The following is an 18,012-nucleotide window of genomic DNA, read 5'->3' on the forward strand; positions in this document are numbered from 1 at the left end:
GTTGTTTTCCTACCTTTCTAAGAGCTGGGTTTTTAGCCAGAGGTTGCTTATTTACGATAATTTTCCAATATATTGGACACTAAATACTATTATCTCTTTCCACCCAACTTTTATCTTTCCGTTCTTATATGCGAAGGCAGAGAAAGATTATTTAGAGCACCTAAAGATTCCTATTAAATTTAAAATGCCCGTAGCCTTCCTATAATAGATTTAAGGTTGATGATCGCTTTGGTTAAAATATAGCAATCTTAAATATATTTTTCACAACCAATTCCAACACGTTCTCAGTTAAGTCCTGGGTATTGAACGTAATATTTTAAATATTTGAAGTCAGCATTTCCGAGAGAACTCGAAGCTGTTTTTTCTAGAGAGGCTGTGCGTGTGAATCGGGCAACTTCTTTTCACTCGTTTTGTGCAGCACTCACCCTGGAGGTCTAATGCCAAAGAAAAATCAAAATAGTACCAGCATGTGCCATCATGCAGCGGCAGAGACTGCTTAAAGATCAGGAAATTGTTCAAATATCAGATAGCCGGCGGGCATCTCAGCCCAGGCCTGTGTAAGGGGAGTTCTGGTGCCTCTGCTGAGGGCGTGATTAGGGCGCCAGGAAAGCGACCCGCGACTGCAGCCGTTTGTTAAGGCCAGTCCTTCGCTCTCGGTCTGTCCCGGGCGGCAGTCGTGTGAGCCCCCCGCTAGGACCCGGCCAGGGGAACGTGGGCACCAGGCAGGGAGCGCGCTCCGGGCGCTGGGGACGCCGGGGACACCCGGGGCCCCTCCTTGCCTCCCAGCCCCGGGTCACCGCACTCCGGCTCCCGCCCCGCGCCTCTGGAGGGAGGTACCGAGGGACGCCGGGCGAAGGGGCTTTGCTAATTGCCAAAGCAGGAAGTGAGCTCGTGGAAGAAGCCGAGCAGAAGAAGAAGGAGGGAGGAGGAGAAGGCGGAGGAAGGCCGGGGCGCGCGGGGCCGCGGCAGTTTGCTCCTGGAGCGTAGAAGCCGCAGGACTGTCCATCCCCGTGGTCCCACTGTCCTCCCGCGCCCCGGAGGCCGGCCAGCCCCGCTCGGACGCTCTTCTGCCCCTAACCCGCCCCCATGGCTTCACCGGAGGACCCTCTGCGCGCAGGTAAAGGGACACAGCCCCGTGCCCACACCTGGAGCGGGCGTCGCGGGCCGGGATCTCGGGAGGCGCTCGTAGCAGCCGCAGGGCCATCGAGGCCGAGCCTCGGCGACCCTTGAGGGGCACCGGGCGACCACCCCGATCCAGGCGCCAGACCCGGAGTCGCGCGGGGTCCCCAGCCCAGGCCGGCGAACGGCTGCTGACCGCCCCTCCCGCGCTCCCCACGGCCCCTGTGCCGCGTCACCCACCGCGCGCTCTCCCCCTGCCCGCGCCGCAGCGCGGGTTGCTTTTGTTCTGGACTCGAGATGCCAGGTTGAGACACGTCCCGCAAACCTCTGGCAGAAATGGGCGCAAGAGGGTGGATCTCGTCGTCTCCCCTTGGGCTTTTTCTTTCTCCCAGCTCATATGCCTTCTCATTTCTCCTCTCCCTCTTGCCCATTGCGCTTTGATGAAATGGTTTTGTTTGTCTAAACATTGGCCCTGGGAACTATTTCATCAGATAGTACCGCAGAAGCAGAACCAAGAGGCCGATCCCACCTGTGAGATCCCATCTGTGGTTAGAATGACCTCTACTTCTGTCTTGATTTTAAAATATTGTGTGTTGGTACTCGAGGTCAGAGTGGAGATTTTTCTCTGTTCTTTCACGTGAATCTGAAATCCGCCCCACACCTTGCTTTCCTGGAGTTCTCTCTGCTGTCCTATAACCTAGGAGGTGACCTCCATGCGTGTTTCTTGAACACATCAGTGAATGAATGATCTATCCCCCAGAATACCCTGGGGCTTTACGTGGTTTTGCTGAGGCTGGAAACACTGAAGAGAGTTACGCAGAACCTGATATAACCGTTTAGATAAACGCGTTTCCTATTTCGTTTCTTGAGCTTGGGCAGCCGCGGAGTTTGAATGTTCCATCCTTATATTATGGCTTCAGCGGTTAGAAGGAAACAGTGCGTCTGAAGGTGGTCAGGAGTCGACACCCAACAGCTAAGTTGGCATTGTGATGGCTGGGTTTGGGGGAGTTTCTTGGAGACTTCAAAGAAAGATCTACCTTCTTCTTTAAGTGGGGATTGGTAAACATTGTATCAATTGGATGTGGAAAATAAATACATGTCTAGATATTCTTCCCTATCCCCATACCTATTGTTTGAAAAAACAGAAGGGGAAACAAAGGGAGAAATCCTCCTACTGCCCCGTGCCACTCCGCTCTCACCCTAGCATCCACCTCCTCTTCTGAGAACTGAATTGACAAGGTGCCAAGAGGTGTTTGAGGCTAGATCTGACTAACCATGGTTAGTCAGATCTCATTAAATGATGACTGTAGGGGTGGGGGGTGGATTCAAAAGAGACCTTGAGAGAGAGATACACTGCATAGAGATATAACGTAAAATCTCCTTGGGCCCCCCTAAATCAACAGTACCAGGAAAGATGGGGGCTGGAAAATAGCTCAGCAGTGACGGAGGTGCATAAAAAGCCCAGTGGCTGTGTGCAGTGGCTCGGACCTGTAATGCCAGCAATTTGGGAGGCTGAGGCAAGAGGATTGCTTCAGGCCAGGAGTTTGAGATTAACCTTGGCAACATAGTGAGACCCTGAGTCTACAAAAAATAAAAAAATTAGCTGAGTATGGCAGTGCATACCAGTCCCAGCTACTTGGGAGGCTCAGGCAGGAGGATCGTTTGAGTCCAGGAGGTGTCGCCTGGGTGACAGAGCAAGAATCTGTATAAAAAAAGAGAAAGAAAGAGAGAGAAAGAGAGAGGGAGGGAGGGAGGGAAAAAGAAAAGAGATAAAGAAGGAAGGAAGGAAGGAAGGAAAGAAAGAAAAAAAAAAAAACCTTACTGAGTCAATAGTGCTATGAGGCCCTGGGAAACAAGGGAGGGTCTAGTGGGGGTGGCTAATACGATCACAGATGAGAGTAAATAGCACTGTAGTTTCCCATGATGGTCTTCTTAGTTGACTTTACCCAGCGATAATGGCTGTGCACAACCTGGAATAAACTGGCTACATGGAATGAAGGGATTTAAAAATCCCAGCACATGTGGAGTAGTGAGAGGACAGAGGATATGATGATAAGAGGGTGTCATGGGCTGGGTGTGGTGGCTCAGGCCCATAATCCCAGCTCTTTGGGAGGCCAAGATAGGCAGATCAAGAGGTCAGGCGTTCAAGACCAGCCTGGCCAATAAGGTGAAACCCTGTCTCTACTAAAAATACAAAAATTAGCCGGGTGTGGTGGTGCACACCTGTAATCCCTGCTACTCAGGAGGCTGAGGCAGGAGAATTGCTTGAACCTGGGAGGCAGAGGTCACAGTAAGCTGAGATTGTGCCACTGCACTCCAGCCCGGGTGACAGAGTGAGACTCCATCTCAAAAAAAAAAAAAAAAAAAAGAGTGTCATATGGAAAGAATCTGTCTTTAACTTCAAGAGGTAGAACCAACCTGTTGGTGAAAACTTTAGAGAGAGATGGATTTGGGCTTCCCACAAAGAGAAAGGAGGCCTCCTAAGGGTGAGATCTCCCCACCAGTTGGCAGAGGATGTTGAATAACACGCTCCACCATCTGAAACATTATTCAAATGTCCATTCCCACTCTGGGATTCTCTTCTGTCTGTAAAATGAACGTTCCTCCGTTTAAACACAGGCACACACATGCACCCTAATTTCCCCTTCCTAGCATATCAGTTTGTTTCTGCAACCCACAGTAGACACTCTCTCCTTTTTCTATAATGAAAGCATAGATGGTACCCATATCTTGAGCTCACTTTACCCCAGACCAAGTTACCATACTCACTCGCCTGATTTCCTACACTAGTCTCTCATCTGGTGTTTTCACACCCTTCCAACTTACGTTCCCACACCCACTGTTGCCTTCTGGTACCTGTTCTGCAAAAGGTCGCCAGGGTTATCTTTTATTTTATTTTTATTATTATTTTTTGAGATGGAGTCTCACTCTGTCACCCAGGCTGGAATGCAGTGGTGTGATTTCGCTCACTGCAACCTCCATCTCCCGGGTTCAGGAGTTCCTCCTGTCTCAGCCTCCCGAGTAACTGGTATGACAGATGCACACCACCACACCTGGCTAATTTTTTGTAGTTTAAGGCTTGTCTTGAACTCCTGACCTCAAGTGATCCACCCACCTCAGCCTTCCAGAGTGCTGGGATTACTGGTATAAGCCACTGTGCCCAGCCAGTCATCTTTTAAAACAAATGAGGTTCTGCCATTTGTCTGTGCTGGCTTTGAATCTGGTGCTGACTTTCCAACACCTTCCAATAGACTGTCAGTCCCCGAGGCTTCCACATGCTGTACAACCAGTCCCGACCTATTCCTTCACCTGCCTCACCTGATACCTAGTTCGACCTCTGCTCTCTGCCTGCAGCTGTACTGCCTCCTTTCATTTCTTTAAAGCCTCTTGCACCCTCGCATCTCCTGGCCTTTGTGCAGTTTGTTCCTGTGGCCTGGAAGGTCCCCTGCATTCCAGCCCTCACCCCATCCTCCGCCCACCCATTTCCTTCTATTTAACCTCCAGATGTCAGCTCTGAGGCCACCCAGATCCAGCCCGATGTTATACATGCTCAGCAAACCCTGTCACTTGTCACAATTTCTAGCTGTGATTTTTTGGCCAGTGTGGCTATTTCCAGTAGGCCACCCGCTGGTGGATTGAGGCCATGTCTGTGCGGCAGCGCTCCGTAACAGCCAGCAGAGTACTCCACACATAGAAAGCCCTGGGCAAATACTTACCACCTTCGTGAATGAAGGAAGGTTACAAAATTTAGCCACACTCCCTTCAAAGAGTAGGGGGGAGAAAAGCTCTTCCCACATTGGCATTTTAGGAACTTATTCATCGAGTTAGCCATGTTAACTAAGTTTTCCTTGTAAAGTTAAAGAAAGATGTTTGTATATCCATGTGCATAGAACAAAAATATGTATATGATTATACTGTATTACAAGTTAATAATTTTATTTTTATTTATTATTTATTTAATTACTTTTTTTTTTTTATGAGACAGAGTCTCACTCCGTTGCCCAGGCTGGAGTGCAATGGTGCAGTCTCAGCTCACTGTAACCTCCGTCTCCCGGGTTCAAGCGATTCTCCTGCCTCAGCCTCCCGAGTAGCTGGAATGACAGGGTCGCGCCACCACACCCGGCTTATTTATGTATTTCTTTTTTAGTGGAGACGGGGTTTCACCATGTTGGCCAGGCTGGTCTGGAACCCCTGACCTCAAGCAGTCTGCCTGCCTCAGCTTCCCAAAGTGCTGGGATTACAGGTGTGAGCTACCACACCCAGCCACGAGTTAATTTTAAAAGTGACTTTTTACACTAAGAAAATGTATCGGACTGTTAAGGTCACATGGAAGGAAAACAGCGATGGTGTTTACAGGGTAGCTAGCACCCTGTGTCTCTCCTGCCAAGAAACAGTCTAACACTGAATGAGCAAGAATGATATCCGTCATATGTATGTAAAATCTGGTTATTCATTATTGTTCATATGGGTAGATTTTAAAGACAGAAACAAAGAACCAGGCTTTGAAGGTTTGGGCCAAAGGCGGCACAATTCCTTGCTTTGTTACAGTAAGGCAGGTGCCGATGGCCACACGTGCTGATGGCTACAGCTGCCGATGGCCACAGAGCACGTTCTCCCTTTGTCCCGAGACTCCACACACCCCAGGGCTGTTTCCTGGATGAACCCTGGCCCTGGGCCACCAACTCAGGACAGCCCCAGTGGTGGCACCTCACCTCTCACTGCCCCTCCTGTGGGCTTCGGTGGGTCCAAGGTGGCAACCTACCTTCCAGTGGCACTGGGGGCAGTACCCAGGACTAAAGGGTAAACCACTTCCTGGAACACTCATATGTGCAATGCTGGACCAGTCAATTCTTTCCGCAGATACACCAAAGAGAGGGATGGCAATTTGTGGTTTTCCCATCTCCGCTCCTCCTGCTCTCTCTCTTTCTCTTCCGTGTGGGTTTTTCCAATGCTCACTTCAATTCTCTTTCTTACACTGCCTCTGCTTTCTGAGATTCCTCCTGTCTACCCGAGCTTTTTCCCTGAGCTCCATCTCTTTGTTTGCTGTCTTGCCTCCTCCTCCCGTGCCTTCTTCAGTTTGATCCCATGTCAGTAGGCTGGCTGACCCACTTAATGCTCAGCTGTCCTCCAGAGAAGCTGCCGTAGGGATGCCTGCCCCTTTCCCAGCTCTTTCAGCCCTGCTGTGAGGTGGAGAGTAGCTGAGGTCACACTGGGGTGCTGAAAGACAGAGGAAGCTCGATGAAACAGTGTCAGCGCCACCACGCAGCACTCCTGCAGCTCTGAGAACTTCCAGAATCCTGAATATGGCTCAGGGCTTCTTTTTTTTTTTTTTTTTTGGTCTCGCTCTGCACTCAGGCTGGTGTGCAGTGGTGCAATCTTGGCTCATTGCAACTTCCATCTTCTGGGCTCAAGCAATCCTCCCACCTCAGCCTCCCAACTCCCAAGTAGCTGGGACCACAGGCTCATACCACTACACCCTGCTATTTTTTTTTTTTTGTATTTTTAGTAGAAATCTTCTGAGCTCAAGCAGTCTGCCTGCCTTGGCCTCCCAAAGTGCTGAGATTATGGGCATGAGCCACTGCTCCTGGCCTCCAAGGCTGCTTTTTTTTTTTTTTTTTTTTTTTTTTTTTTTTTTTTTTTGAGACGGAGTCTCGCTCTATCACCATGTCAGAGTGCAGTGGCGAGATGTCAGCTCACTGAAACCTCTGCCTCCCGGGTTGAAGGGATTCTCCTGCCTCAGCCTCCTGAGTAGCTGGGACTATAGGTGTGTGCCACTGCACCTGGCTAATTTTTGTATTTTTAGTAGAGACAGTGTTTCACCATGTTGGCCAGGATGGTCTCAATTTCTTGACCTTGTGATCTGCTGCCTCAGCCTCCAAAAGTGCTGGGATTACAGGCGTGAGCCTCGAAGGCTTCTTTATCTCCAATAATGACAATAGCAGTCAAAAGAAAAGCTATGGGCTGGGAGCAGTGGGTCATACCGTAATCCTAGCACTTTGGGAGGCTGAGGCAGGTGCATCCCCTGAAGTCAGAAACTCAAGACCAGCCTAGCCAACAATGGCAAAACCCCATGTCTAATAAAAATACAAAAAAAATTAGCCAGGCATGGTGATGGGAGGCTGAGGCAGAAGAATGACTTGAACACAGGAGGCAGAGGTTGCAGTGAGCCAAGATCGCACCACTGCACTCCAACCTGGGTGACAAAGCAAGATTCCATCTCAAAAAAAAAAAAAAAAAAAAAAAAAAAAAGCTGTGGTACAAAACAACAAACAAATAACAAATGAGAAAGAAATTAACCCTGCAATCACACATTCAAAGAACTGCCTGTAATTCTTCACTAGAAGGCACGGTGACTGCACTTTTCTGGCTCAGGATGCTTGGGAAAGCCAGGAAGTCCTAAGATACTTCCTTCTTCATTTTCTCTGAAAGGACATCTATATAGATGTTTGAACTTCCTTTGAGAAACCGTCTCTAGGAACCATTTACCACTATCTGATGTCAGAATGTGGCAATGTGGTCCTTGGCCACCCCACCAGTGTCTGTTTTGAATAATGTGCTGCGGATTCTTTCTGGAGAGGCTGCTGGATTCAGTACATGGTTCCCAGCATTCTTGAAGAGGCTCTGGCTTGGTAGATGATGAGATCTGAGTCTTCGAGTTGAGGATGAGTAGATGAGATTTAGGATTTAGAGTGGATGCTGGAAAGACTAAGGCTTTTGGGGATATCGGGAGGAGGCAAATAAATTCTGTATGTGGAAAGGATGGGCAGCGGGCAGAGTGTGAACTCGTGTGTGGAATTATGTCCCTCTAAAAAGATATCTCAAAATGTAACCTTCTTTGGAAACAGATTCTTTCCAGGGGTAACCAAATCAAAATGAAGTCATCTGAGTGGGCTCTAAACCAATATGATTGATGCACATATAAAAAGGGGAAATGGGACACACAGACACTCACCTTCTCAAGACAGTCTGTCAGGTGATCAGTGCATGAACCACTTTTAGTTTATTTTTGAGACCGAGTTTCTCTCTTGTTGCCCAAGCTGAAGTGCAGTGGTGCAGTCTCTGCTCCCTGCAACCTCCGCCTCCCAGGTTCAAGCAATTCTCCTGCCTCAGCCTCCCAAGTAGCTGGGATTACAGGCACCCATCACCACGCCCAGCTAATTTTTGTATTTTTAGTAGAGACAGGGTTTCCCCATGTTGGCCAGGCTGGGCTCGAACTCCTAACCTCAGGTGATCGAACTCTTAACCTCCTAACCTCACCACACCTGGCCCACTTGTATTTTAAATTTTACGGCTGGGCGCGGTGGCTCATGCCTGTAATCCCAGCACTTTGGGAGGCCAAGGCAGGTGGATCATGAGGTCAAGAGATTGAGACCATCCTGGCCAGCATGGTGAAACCCCGCCTCTACTAAAAGTACAAAAAATTAGTTGGGCTTGATCGTGTGTGCCTGTAGTTTCAGCTACTCGGGAGGCTGAGGCAGGAGAATTGCTTGAAACCGAAAAACTGAAGTTGCAGTGAGCCAGGATCATGCCACTGCACTCCAGCCTGGTGATAGAGTGTCTCAAAAAAAAAAAAAAAAAAAAAATTACTTTATTGGCTAGGTGTGGTGGCTCATGCCTATAATCCCAGCACTTTGGGAAGCTAAGGTGGGTTCAGGAGTTTGAAACCCATTTGGGTAACATAGTGAGAACCAATCGCTACAGAAATAAAAATAAAAATAAATTAGCCAGGTGTGACAGTGCAGGCCTGTGGTCCTAGCTACTCAGGAGGAGGTGGGAGGATTACTTGAGCCCAGGAGGTGGAGACTACAGTGAGCTGTGATTGAGCCACTGCACTCCAGCCTGGGTGAGAGGGTAAAATCCTGTCTCAAAACTTTTATTTTATTTTATTTTATTTTTTATTCTTTTGAATAAGTAGAGATGGGGTCTCCCTATGTTGCCCAGGCTGTTCGCAAACATTCTGAACTCCAGCAATCTTCCCGCTTGGCCTCCCAAAGTGCTGGGACTACAGGTGTGAGCCACCATGCCTGGCCATGAGACACTTCTACAACCTGGAGAAACTGCTGGTTGTGTCTCCACTGGGCTCATGTGGCCCAATATCTGTTTGCGGCTCCTCTGTGCCATGTCCCATCAGGTATCTGAGCCTTGCCTGAAGGCTCAGACTGCTGTTTTGTGGGGGCTGGGAAAAACAAACATTTTAAAGCTTCTAGATAAACTATTTAATTTTATTCTTAATAGTGTTGTAAACATGCAACTCCAAGGCTCTGAGAAAGACCTTAGGCAGCTTTCCACTTCTGGATCAGTCTCACCCAGGATCTGCTCTCCTCCAAATAACCTCCCTGGTGCTCACACATTTGGGCCTGTGAGAACAAGAGGAGTCTGGCATGCTTTAAAACAAAGGCCAGGGAGAAGGTGCAGTGTCAAAAACAGTGCCTGGGCTGTCACCAGGGGCCTGGGTCTGGGTCTGTGAGCGTATTTGGCAATAACATGTATGTAAGAACTTAATCCACAGTTTAATATAAGGCAAAGGCTGATAAAGTCAGAACCACAAGAATGAAAAGAATGAAAGACCTGACTAGCCTGGGCAATATAGTGAGACCCTGTCTCTACAAAAAACAAAAACAAAATCCCCCATAAACTAGCTGGGCATGGTGACACATGCCTGTGGTCCCAGCTACTTGGAGGCTGAGGCAGGAGGATCACTTGTGCTTTGGAGGTTGAGGCTGCAGTGAGACGTGATCACACCACAGCACTCCAGCCTGGGTGACACTATGTGACACTGTCTAAAAAAAAAAAAAAAAAATTGCCAGGCACAATGGCTCATACCTGTAATCCCAGCACTTTGGGAGGCTGAGGTGGGTGGATCATCTGAGGTCAGGAGTTCAAGACCAGCCTGGTCCAACATGGGGAAACACCATCTCTCCTTAAAATGCAAAAATTAGTCAGATGTGGTGGTGGGCGCTTATAATCCCAGCTACTCAGGAGGCTGAGACAGGAGAATCACTTGAACCTGGGAGGCAGAGGTTGCAGTGAGCTGAGATCACGCCACTGCACTCCAGCCTGGGCAGCAGAGTGAGACGCCTTTCACTGAAAGACCTGAAAATGTTCCTAATACCTGTTCTAAACGCAGTTCCTTTCCCAGTTCTCCTCTCACTTCATTGCTGTGCTTCAGAAAACAAATTAAAAAACCCCTACAATCTCTGTGTCTTTCCTGAGTTTCATTTATTCTGAGATGTCAGACCAAAGCAAGAGGCTTTGTGCCTCCAAGCCTGTGTTGTCTTTCATCTGTGCCTTCTTAGCCTCAGAACCCTCACAGAACTCAGTCAGAGTCTGATGGGAGTTGAAACTCACCCACCCAGGTGGTTCCCAAATCCAGAATAATGGTAGTGAGCGTGGGCCCAGGAGACCCAGGACTCCTCACGTGCAGGGGAAGAGCCTGATCTTAGAGCGCTTATGTGACTTCTCCAAGGTCACCGCACTAGACTTGCTCAAGGCCAGACTGCTAGCTCTGGGTGATTCACCAGTGAGGACCATTCCTTCCTTGCTTTTAAACATCCCGTGTGCATCCTCTATCCTGGTTTTTTCTTCTTTTTTTGTGGCTCTACCTTTTATTTTTCTCTTCTCTTATGTTTTTTTCTCTTTTTTTTCTACTCATACTAATTTTCCTGTAGGAAACAGGATTAACTTGTCCTGGACACAGTGGACATTGTTTGCAGAGGATGGTGTCAGGGGCATTTTAAAGCCCCCAGCCCCACCCCATCCCTGGCTCAGCACTCCAAACCCATTTACCTGAAATTCCATCACGTTGATGTCTATTAACAAGCCACACTGCTGGCGGGATAGCATTTTAAAGCATATCCTCCAGATACCCTTTAATGAAGATGAACTATTTGAGACTGTGCTGTGATAGGAGGAGGGAAGAAGCGCTATTTTGTGGTGGCTTCTCCCACCTGCTCCCCAGCCAGGAACGAGTGTGTGAGAAGAATGGGAAGGAAAAACCGGAAAGCCGAAGGCACGTGTGTGTCTGGCTGTAAGGACTCATTCGAAGCATCATCATATGTCACTTAACAAGGATACACTCCCAGAAACTCGTCACTAGTTGGTTTTGTAGTTGTGTGAGTATCACAGATCGCACTTACAACAAACCTAGATGGTGTAACCTACAACACTCCTGGGATGTATGGTACAGCACATTGCTCCTGGGCTACGCATCTGCACAGCATGGGACCGTACTGAACATAGTAGGCAATCGTAACACAATGGTGTTTGTGTATCTAAACATATCTCAACATGGAAAAGCAATAGTGAGAAGATGGTGATCTACTCTTTTTTTCTACTTTAGCTTCCCAAGTAGCTGGGATTACAGGCACCCACCACCACCCCTGGCTAATTTTGTATTTTTAGTAGAGATGGGGTTTCTCCATGTTGGTCAGGCTGGTCTCGAACTCCCGATCTCAGGTGATCCACCCTCTTCGGCCTCCCAAAGTGCTGGGATTACAGGCATGAGCCACTGCACCTGGCAGTGATCTACTCTTTACGGGACTACCATCATTTACGTGGTCTGTGCCATGACTGTACATTAATGCGTCATGTTCTCCCTTGTCTCTGGGCCTGTGCTATTCCCTCTGCCTAGAATGCTTTTCCCTCCTGACCGTCAACCCATCCTTCCAGACTCAGCCCTCAGTCCCTCTGTGGCTCTTCTCCCGCCCCTCCTCCTCTCCCCGGGAGCTCCCCAGACTGCGTTCTGTGCTCATTCTGTGTGTCCCCTGGTTGTCTGCACTGCCACTGCCCTAGCGCTAAGGGCTCTGTAGCATTACTCATTGCTTGGGCAGTAAGAGTTCTGCCAACTCAGGGAGGCCTTAGCAACACAGTATGTTTGTCATTTTCTTTCTGTCCATTTAAATTTAAATCTGAGTGTGTATTCCACTGGACTGGCAGGAAATCCCGTTTCTGTCAGAACCGGGGCTCCGTCTTTCAGGGCCACACAGGAATCTGAGGGCTTCCTGTGGTGCTGAGAAAACTAGGAAAGGACCTCACATTTTTAGTGCATCAGGGAGGCACTGCTGTCTCCTGGTCCAGGCCTGAGAAGTCCCTTGAGACCCAGCAGCCCTCTGTTTCTGTGCTGAACCCAGGGCACAGGTCTCTTTGCTGGGGCTAGGCCGCGGTCCCCGGCGGCTAGGCTGCTCTGTGCTGTCTCTGATGCAGTATTGTCACCTTCATGCTCTGCTCCATTCTGTGCCCTGCTCCATGCGAGGCAGTGACAGAGGCTCTCTCCATTCATCCCCACTTCTCTTCAGTGACTGGAGGCTGTCATAAAACAAAGAGATGTTGCCTTCTGGAAGCTTCTTTGGCATACATTATCAACACACGCGGTACGTGTGGTGCAAAGAAATTATGAAAATTACAGACACGTTCTCAGCAGGGAAACACCTAGAAAGAACAAACACAAATTATCTCAACAGATTGTCCTGCTGTGCTTATTTGGATCCCCAAAGGCGTTCATTCCTAGGACCTAGTTCCTAGTCTGCAATATGTACTTAATGAGGATTTGGATAAAAAGTGAATGTTGACTCTTGGCGGGCCCACGGCGGCCACTTACGGTACTTCAAGGTGTGCACTGCACAGCCTAGAGGATCCCATGCAAATAGAGTTGGTTATTTGTTGAGACAGCTCTCTGGCAGATGTCTAAGAAAGCATTTTGGAGATGGGAAGCTTTTCTAATTTGTACTAATTAGGTCCTGACTGAGGTCTGTATCTTTTTCTGTATTTCCCCATTGAATTCCTTAAATGCAATGAACGGTAAAGTATCAGAAACAAAATATTGAGAAATCAAGATGTTTTGTTTTTTTTTAATTAAGATTACCTTTTTTTGATAAAAAATACTGTAAGATATTTTTTACTTTATTAGTCCACATAAACAACATTCAGAATATTAATAAAAGTGAGTTGCAGCAGAGTAGGAAATCAGGAAAGAGTAGATTCAGAATGGAATCATTCCTGCCGAAGAGAGTATGGGATTCAGTATGCAACAGAGTTGTTAATATCAAGCCTGCATAGTTTGTAGTTATTTGTAACTCTGGGTAATTGAAGAGACTGATAAGAAATCTGTTTTCAAAATATAGTGGGTTTTTTAAAAATATAGTTTCTTTTATATTTTTAATTTTTTGAGATGGAGTCTCACTCTGTTACCCAGGCTACAGTGTAGTGGTGCAATCTCAACACACTGCAACCTTCTCCTCCCAGGTTCAAGCAATTCTCCTGCCTCCACAGCTGGGAGTACAGGTGCCCACCAACACATCTGGCTAGTTTTTGTATTTTTAGTAGAGATGGAGTTTCACCATGTTGGACCAGTCTGGTCTTAAACTTCTGACCTCAGGTGATCCCCCTGCTTTGGCCTCCCAAGGTGCTGGGATTGCAGGTGTAAGTCACTGTGTCCAGCCTATAGTTTCTTTTTATTAATCTCTTTCTTCATGCAGTCTGAATCTGTTCTTCTTTATTTTGTCTCAACTAATAATTGGAAGTAAGGTTTTCAAGCCAGACGCGGTGGCTCATGCCTGCAATCCCAGTACTTTGGGAGGCTGAGGTGGGCGGATTGCTTGAGGCCAGGAGCTTGAGGTTGTAGTGAGCTGTGATTGTGCCACTGTACTCCAGCCTGGGATACAGAGGAAGACCCTACTTCTTTTTTCTTTTTTTTTAGATGGAATACCACTCTGTCTCCCAGGTGGAGTGCAGTGGCACTGTGTTGGCTCACTGTAACCTCTGCTCCTGGGTTCAAGCAATTCTCCTGCCTTAGCCTCCTAAGTAGCTGGGATTACAGGCGCCTGCCACCACACCTGGCTAATTTTTATATTTCTTTTTTATTTTTAGTAGAGACGGGGTTTCACCATGTTGGCTAGGCTGGTCTTGAACTCCTAACCTCAGGTGATCTGCCTGCCTTGGCCTCCAAAGTGCTGAGATTATAGGCGTGAGCCACCGTGCCCACCTGACCCTATTTCTTAAAGAAAAAAAAAAAAAAAAGTAAAGTTTGCTTCAGCCTGAGTAAAATTACTTGCCTCTGTATAGAGACAGTTATTAAAGGACTCGTTTGCGGTTTTAAATTAAAGCAAACCCACTCCCCACTCTCTGTTTCTTTTTTTTTTTTTTTTTTCTTTTTTTTTTTTTACAGATCATATGGCAAAGGAACCAGTGGAAGACACAGATCCCAGCACTTTATCCTTTAACATGGTAGGTTACAAATTTTACACTAATGGTAATAATTATTGTTCTGCTTTTTTTCTTTGTTATTTCTTTGCATTTTTATTACTCTGTCTTTACACATCTATCACAAACCCCAAAGTGAGATTTTTCTAAGACAAACTGCTTTATCTTGATATTCTATGTGATAATGATAAACTTTGGGTTTCTCCAGTCTAAAAGTGGTGTTAGATTCTGTTCTTCTTTTGCACATGCTGGAGGTCATCTTAAATTATGTGAGGACTTTGTCTACTTGCTTGTTTTTAAATTCTAATTGTATTTTATTTTAGAAGGAGTCTTGCTCTGTTGCCCAGGCTGGAGTGCAGTGGTGCGATCTCCGCTCACTGCAATTTCTGCCTCCGGGTTCAAGCAGTTCTCCTGCCTCAGCCTCCTGAGTAGCTGGGACTACAGGAATGTACCGACATGCCTGGCTAATTTTTATATTTTTGTATTTATTGTTATTATTATTTTTTTTTTTGTAGAGACGGGGTTTCACTATGTTGGCCAGGCTGGTCTCGAACTCCTGACTGCAGGTGATCTGCCCCCATCGGCCTCCTGAAGTGCTGGGATTACAGACTTGAGCCACTGTGCCCGGTCTACTTGCCTGTTTTTAATACTTTTGGTCTGGTAATGGAGCAGCCTGGATGCTAGAGGGACACGAGCTATTGGATTTACCTCTGCTACATCATTTAATTCTAGCAGCTGGCTTCTGAGCTTCATCACCTCCCTATCCTCCCGTAACCATTCTGAGGCAACTGCTTCAAGGTTATCCAAAGATTTCACATATATTGGTTTTTTAAATTCATTTTATGGTTTATTATTATGATTTTAATTTCAGATTCCGTGGATACCTATGCAGGTTTGCTAAGTGGATACATAGTGTAATGGTTAGGTTTGGGCTTCTTGTAAAGCAATCACCCAAATAGTGAGCATTGTACTTAATAGGTAATTGTTCAACCCTGAGCCCCCTCGCACCCTCCCCCTTTTTGGAGTCCGCAGTATCTGTTATTTCCATCTTTACGTCCATGTGTACCCATTCTTTAGCTCCCACTTAAAAGTGAGAACATGCAGTATTTGATTGTCTGCTTCTGAGTTATTTCACTTAGGATGATGGGCTCCAGCTACATCCATGTTGCTGCAAAGGACAGAATTTTATGCTTTTCTTTTTTTGAGATAGAGTTTCGCTCTTGTTGCCCAAGCTGGAGTGCACTGGCATGATTTTGGCTCACTGCAACCTCCACCTCCTGAGTTCAAGTGGTTCTCCTGCCTTAGCCTCCTGGGTAGCTGGGATTACAGGTGCGCACCACCATGCCTGGCTAATTTTTTGTATTTTATTTATTTATTTTATTTTATTTTATTTTATTTTGAGACGGAGTTTCGCTCTTGTTGCCCAGGCTGGAGTGCAATGGTGCGATCTCGGCTCACTGCAACCTCCGCCTCCTGGGTTCAGGCAATTCTCCTGCCTCAGCCTCCTGAGTAGCTGGGATTACAGGCATGCGCCACCATGCCCAACTAATTTTTTGTATTTTTAGTAGAGATGGGGTTTCACCATGTTGACCAGGATGGTCTCGATCTCTTGATCTCGTGATCCACCCGCCTCGGCCTCCCAAAGTGCTGGGATTACAGGCTTGAGCCACCGCGCCCGGCCCAATTTTTTGTATTTTTAATAGAGACAGGGTTTCACCATGTTGGCCAGGATGGTCTCAAAGTCCTGACCTCAGGTGATCCTCCCGCCTTGGCCTTCCAAAGTGCTGGGATTACAGGGGTGAGCCACTGCGCCAGGACAGAATTTTATTCTTTCTTTATAGCTGCCGTCATTATTTTTCAACCTCCCAAGATCCTCCTAACCATCCCGTGAGATGGTGGGGCAGGTATCCCCATCCTACAGATGCCGAAAGGATGTTTAATGGATGTGTGCAGCCACCTAGACCGGAGCCCCGTGCTCCTGCCCAGCACTGCTTCTTGGTCAGGAGGATGGGATCTACCAATTTGTGAACGGTTTTGGTTAACTAATTTAGTTACAGCAACGTAAAATACCCTTAATGTAATTCAACTAAATGTCTTGAAATCTTAAGTGTCTTGAGGACCTGAGGTGTTTGTATTCCTGTCCTTTAATTACCTCTGGCTTGGTAAATGGTGGACAGCATAGGGGATCGTGCTTTGATACCCACTGGAAATTCCTACGAAAAATTCTCAGTCTCTTCACTCTCATAAAAATGGAAGGAGGAACAATCCTGTGGCCATGGCTTGTGCCTCTTTGGAGGAGTTTGTTACGAAAGCCTTTGGTTTCTATAAAGTGTTACTCAGTTCACCTTCCTTTCCTTCCCACTGCCCCCACCTGTGACTATGCAGGTCTCCCTGGTGTCCTGCTCACTTCCTAACACTAGGTTTTCTTTTCCCTCCTGTGAAGCCATCTCCTTATGCTCACTCTGGGGCTCAGCTACCTCAAATTACTTCTCCACGCCACAGGCAAAGTGATCTTTCCAAAGTTTCCCCGTTACTAATTTCTCAGGGCTGTTGCAACAAAATACCACAGACTGGGCGGCTTAAACAACAGAAATGTATTTGCTCATGGTTCTGGAGGCTGGGAGCTTGAAAGCAAGGCGTCCCCAGGGCCAGGCTCCCTCTGAGACCCAGAGGGAAGAATCTTTTCTTGTCTCTTCTAGCTTGTGGTCCTGCCAGCCATCCTGGAAGCTCCTCAGCTTCCAGAAACATCACTCCATTCTCTCACTTCATTGGCACATGGCCATCTTCTCCCAGGGTGTCTATGTTTCATCTCCTCCTCCTTCTCCTCCTCCTCCTCCTCCTCCTCCTCTTCTTCCTCTTCTTTTTTGAGATGGAGTTTCACTCTTGTCACGCAGGCTGGAGTGCAATGGCACTGTCTTGGCTCACTGCTACCTCCGCCTCCTGGGTTCAAGCAGTTCTCCTGTCTCAGCCTCCTGTGCAGCTGAGATTATAGGCACCAGCCACCACACCTGGCTAATTTTTGTATTTTTGGTAGAGATTGGGTTTCACCATGTTGGCCAGGCTAGTCTCAAACTCCTGACCTCGGGTAATCCACCTGCCTCAGCCTCCCAAAGTGCCGGGATTATAGGCATGAACCACTAAGGCTGGCCTTTTTAAAAAACAGAGTGATAAGTGTTCTAGTACAGGTATGTGTTCCATGCTCTTGGGAGCAGAATGATGAGAACTAATTTGGTCTGGGGTAGAACTGTAGGACTATTCTCTGTGATTGATTTTTGTTTACTAATTTATTTTTGCTGGGAGAAGTTGGAGGCTTCTAAGAGTTCTGAAATTTTACTTCCCAGCTCCAAAGAAACTCCAAGGAAAGGCATTTAAAACAAAATCCTTGCTTCTCCATTTGTTTCCTTTTCTCCTCTCTCAGTGGAAGAGATGGGTGAGACCTACAGGAAATTGTCGAGGTGTAATTTTGTTCAGGCTCGAGGACAGGGGCTGAGTGGAGTTGGAGCCGAGCAGGGGTTAGGGGACAGGGTTGGGAAATTAGGCTAATTCTCATCCCTCTCATGGACGTTTTCAGAAATGGCTACATTGTTTAGTCTGAAATAAGTTTCCAGAACTTTAGACATCTGCATGTAAGTATGAATAAATTAAAAGAAATCTATGTGATTGTGAGAACATTTGCTATTTTGAATTCCTTTAACA

At 47.2% G+C, this 18,012-nt stretch overlaps 1 protein-coding gene across 3 annotated transcripts in view; it reads left to right on the plus strand.

Moving 5' to 3' along the window:
• The window catches only part of EDARADD (EDAR associated via death domain), a 58,297-nt gene that overhangs the window by 9,256 nt on the left and 31,029 nt on the right, over positions 1 to 18,012 (plus strand). For 2 of the 3 annotated variants that reach the window (XM_010345886.3, XM_074385351.1), the window contains one exon: positions 14,282 to 14,340. In XM_010345886.3, coding sequence (XP_010344188.1) covers positions 14,282 to 14,340 — 59 coding nt within the window. Of the gene's footprint in view, positions 1 to 5; positions 1,118 to 14,281; positions 14,341 to 18,012 lie in introns of those variants that run through there. The other variant, XM_003935354.4, reaches the window with a different exon arrangement.

Source organism: Saimiri boliviensis, chromosome 14, assembly GCF_048565385.1.
Source record: "Saimiri boliviensis isolate mSaiBol1 chromosome 14, mSaiBol1.pri, whole genome shotgun sequence".
In the NCBI taxonomy this organism is placed as follows: Eukaryota; Metazoa; Chordata; class Mammalia; order Primates; family Cebidae; genus Saimiri; species Saimiri boliviensis.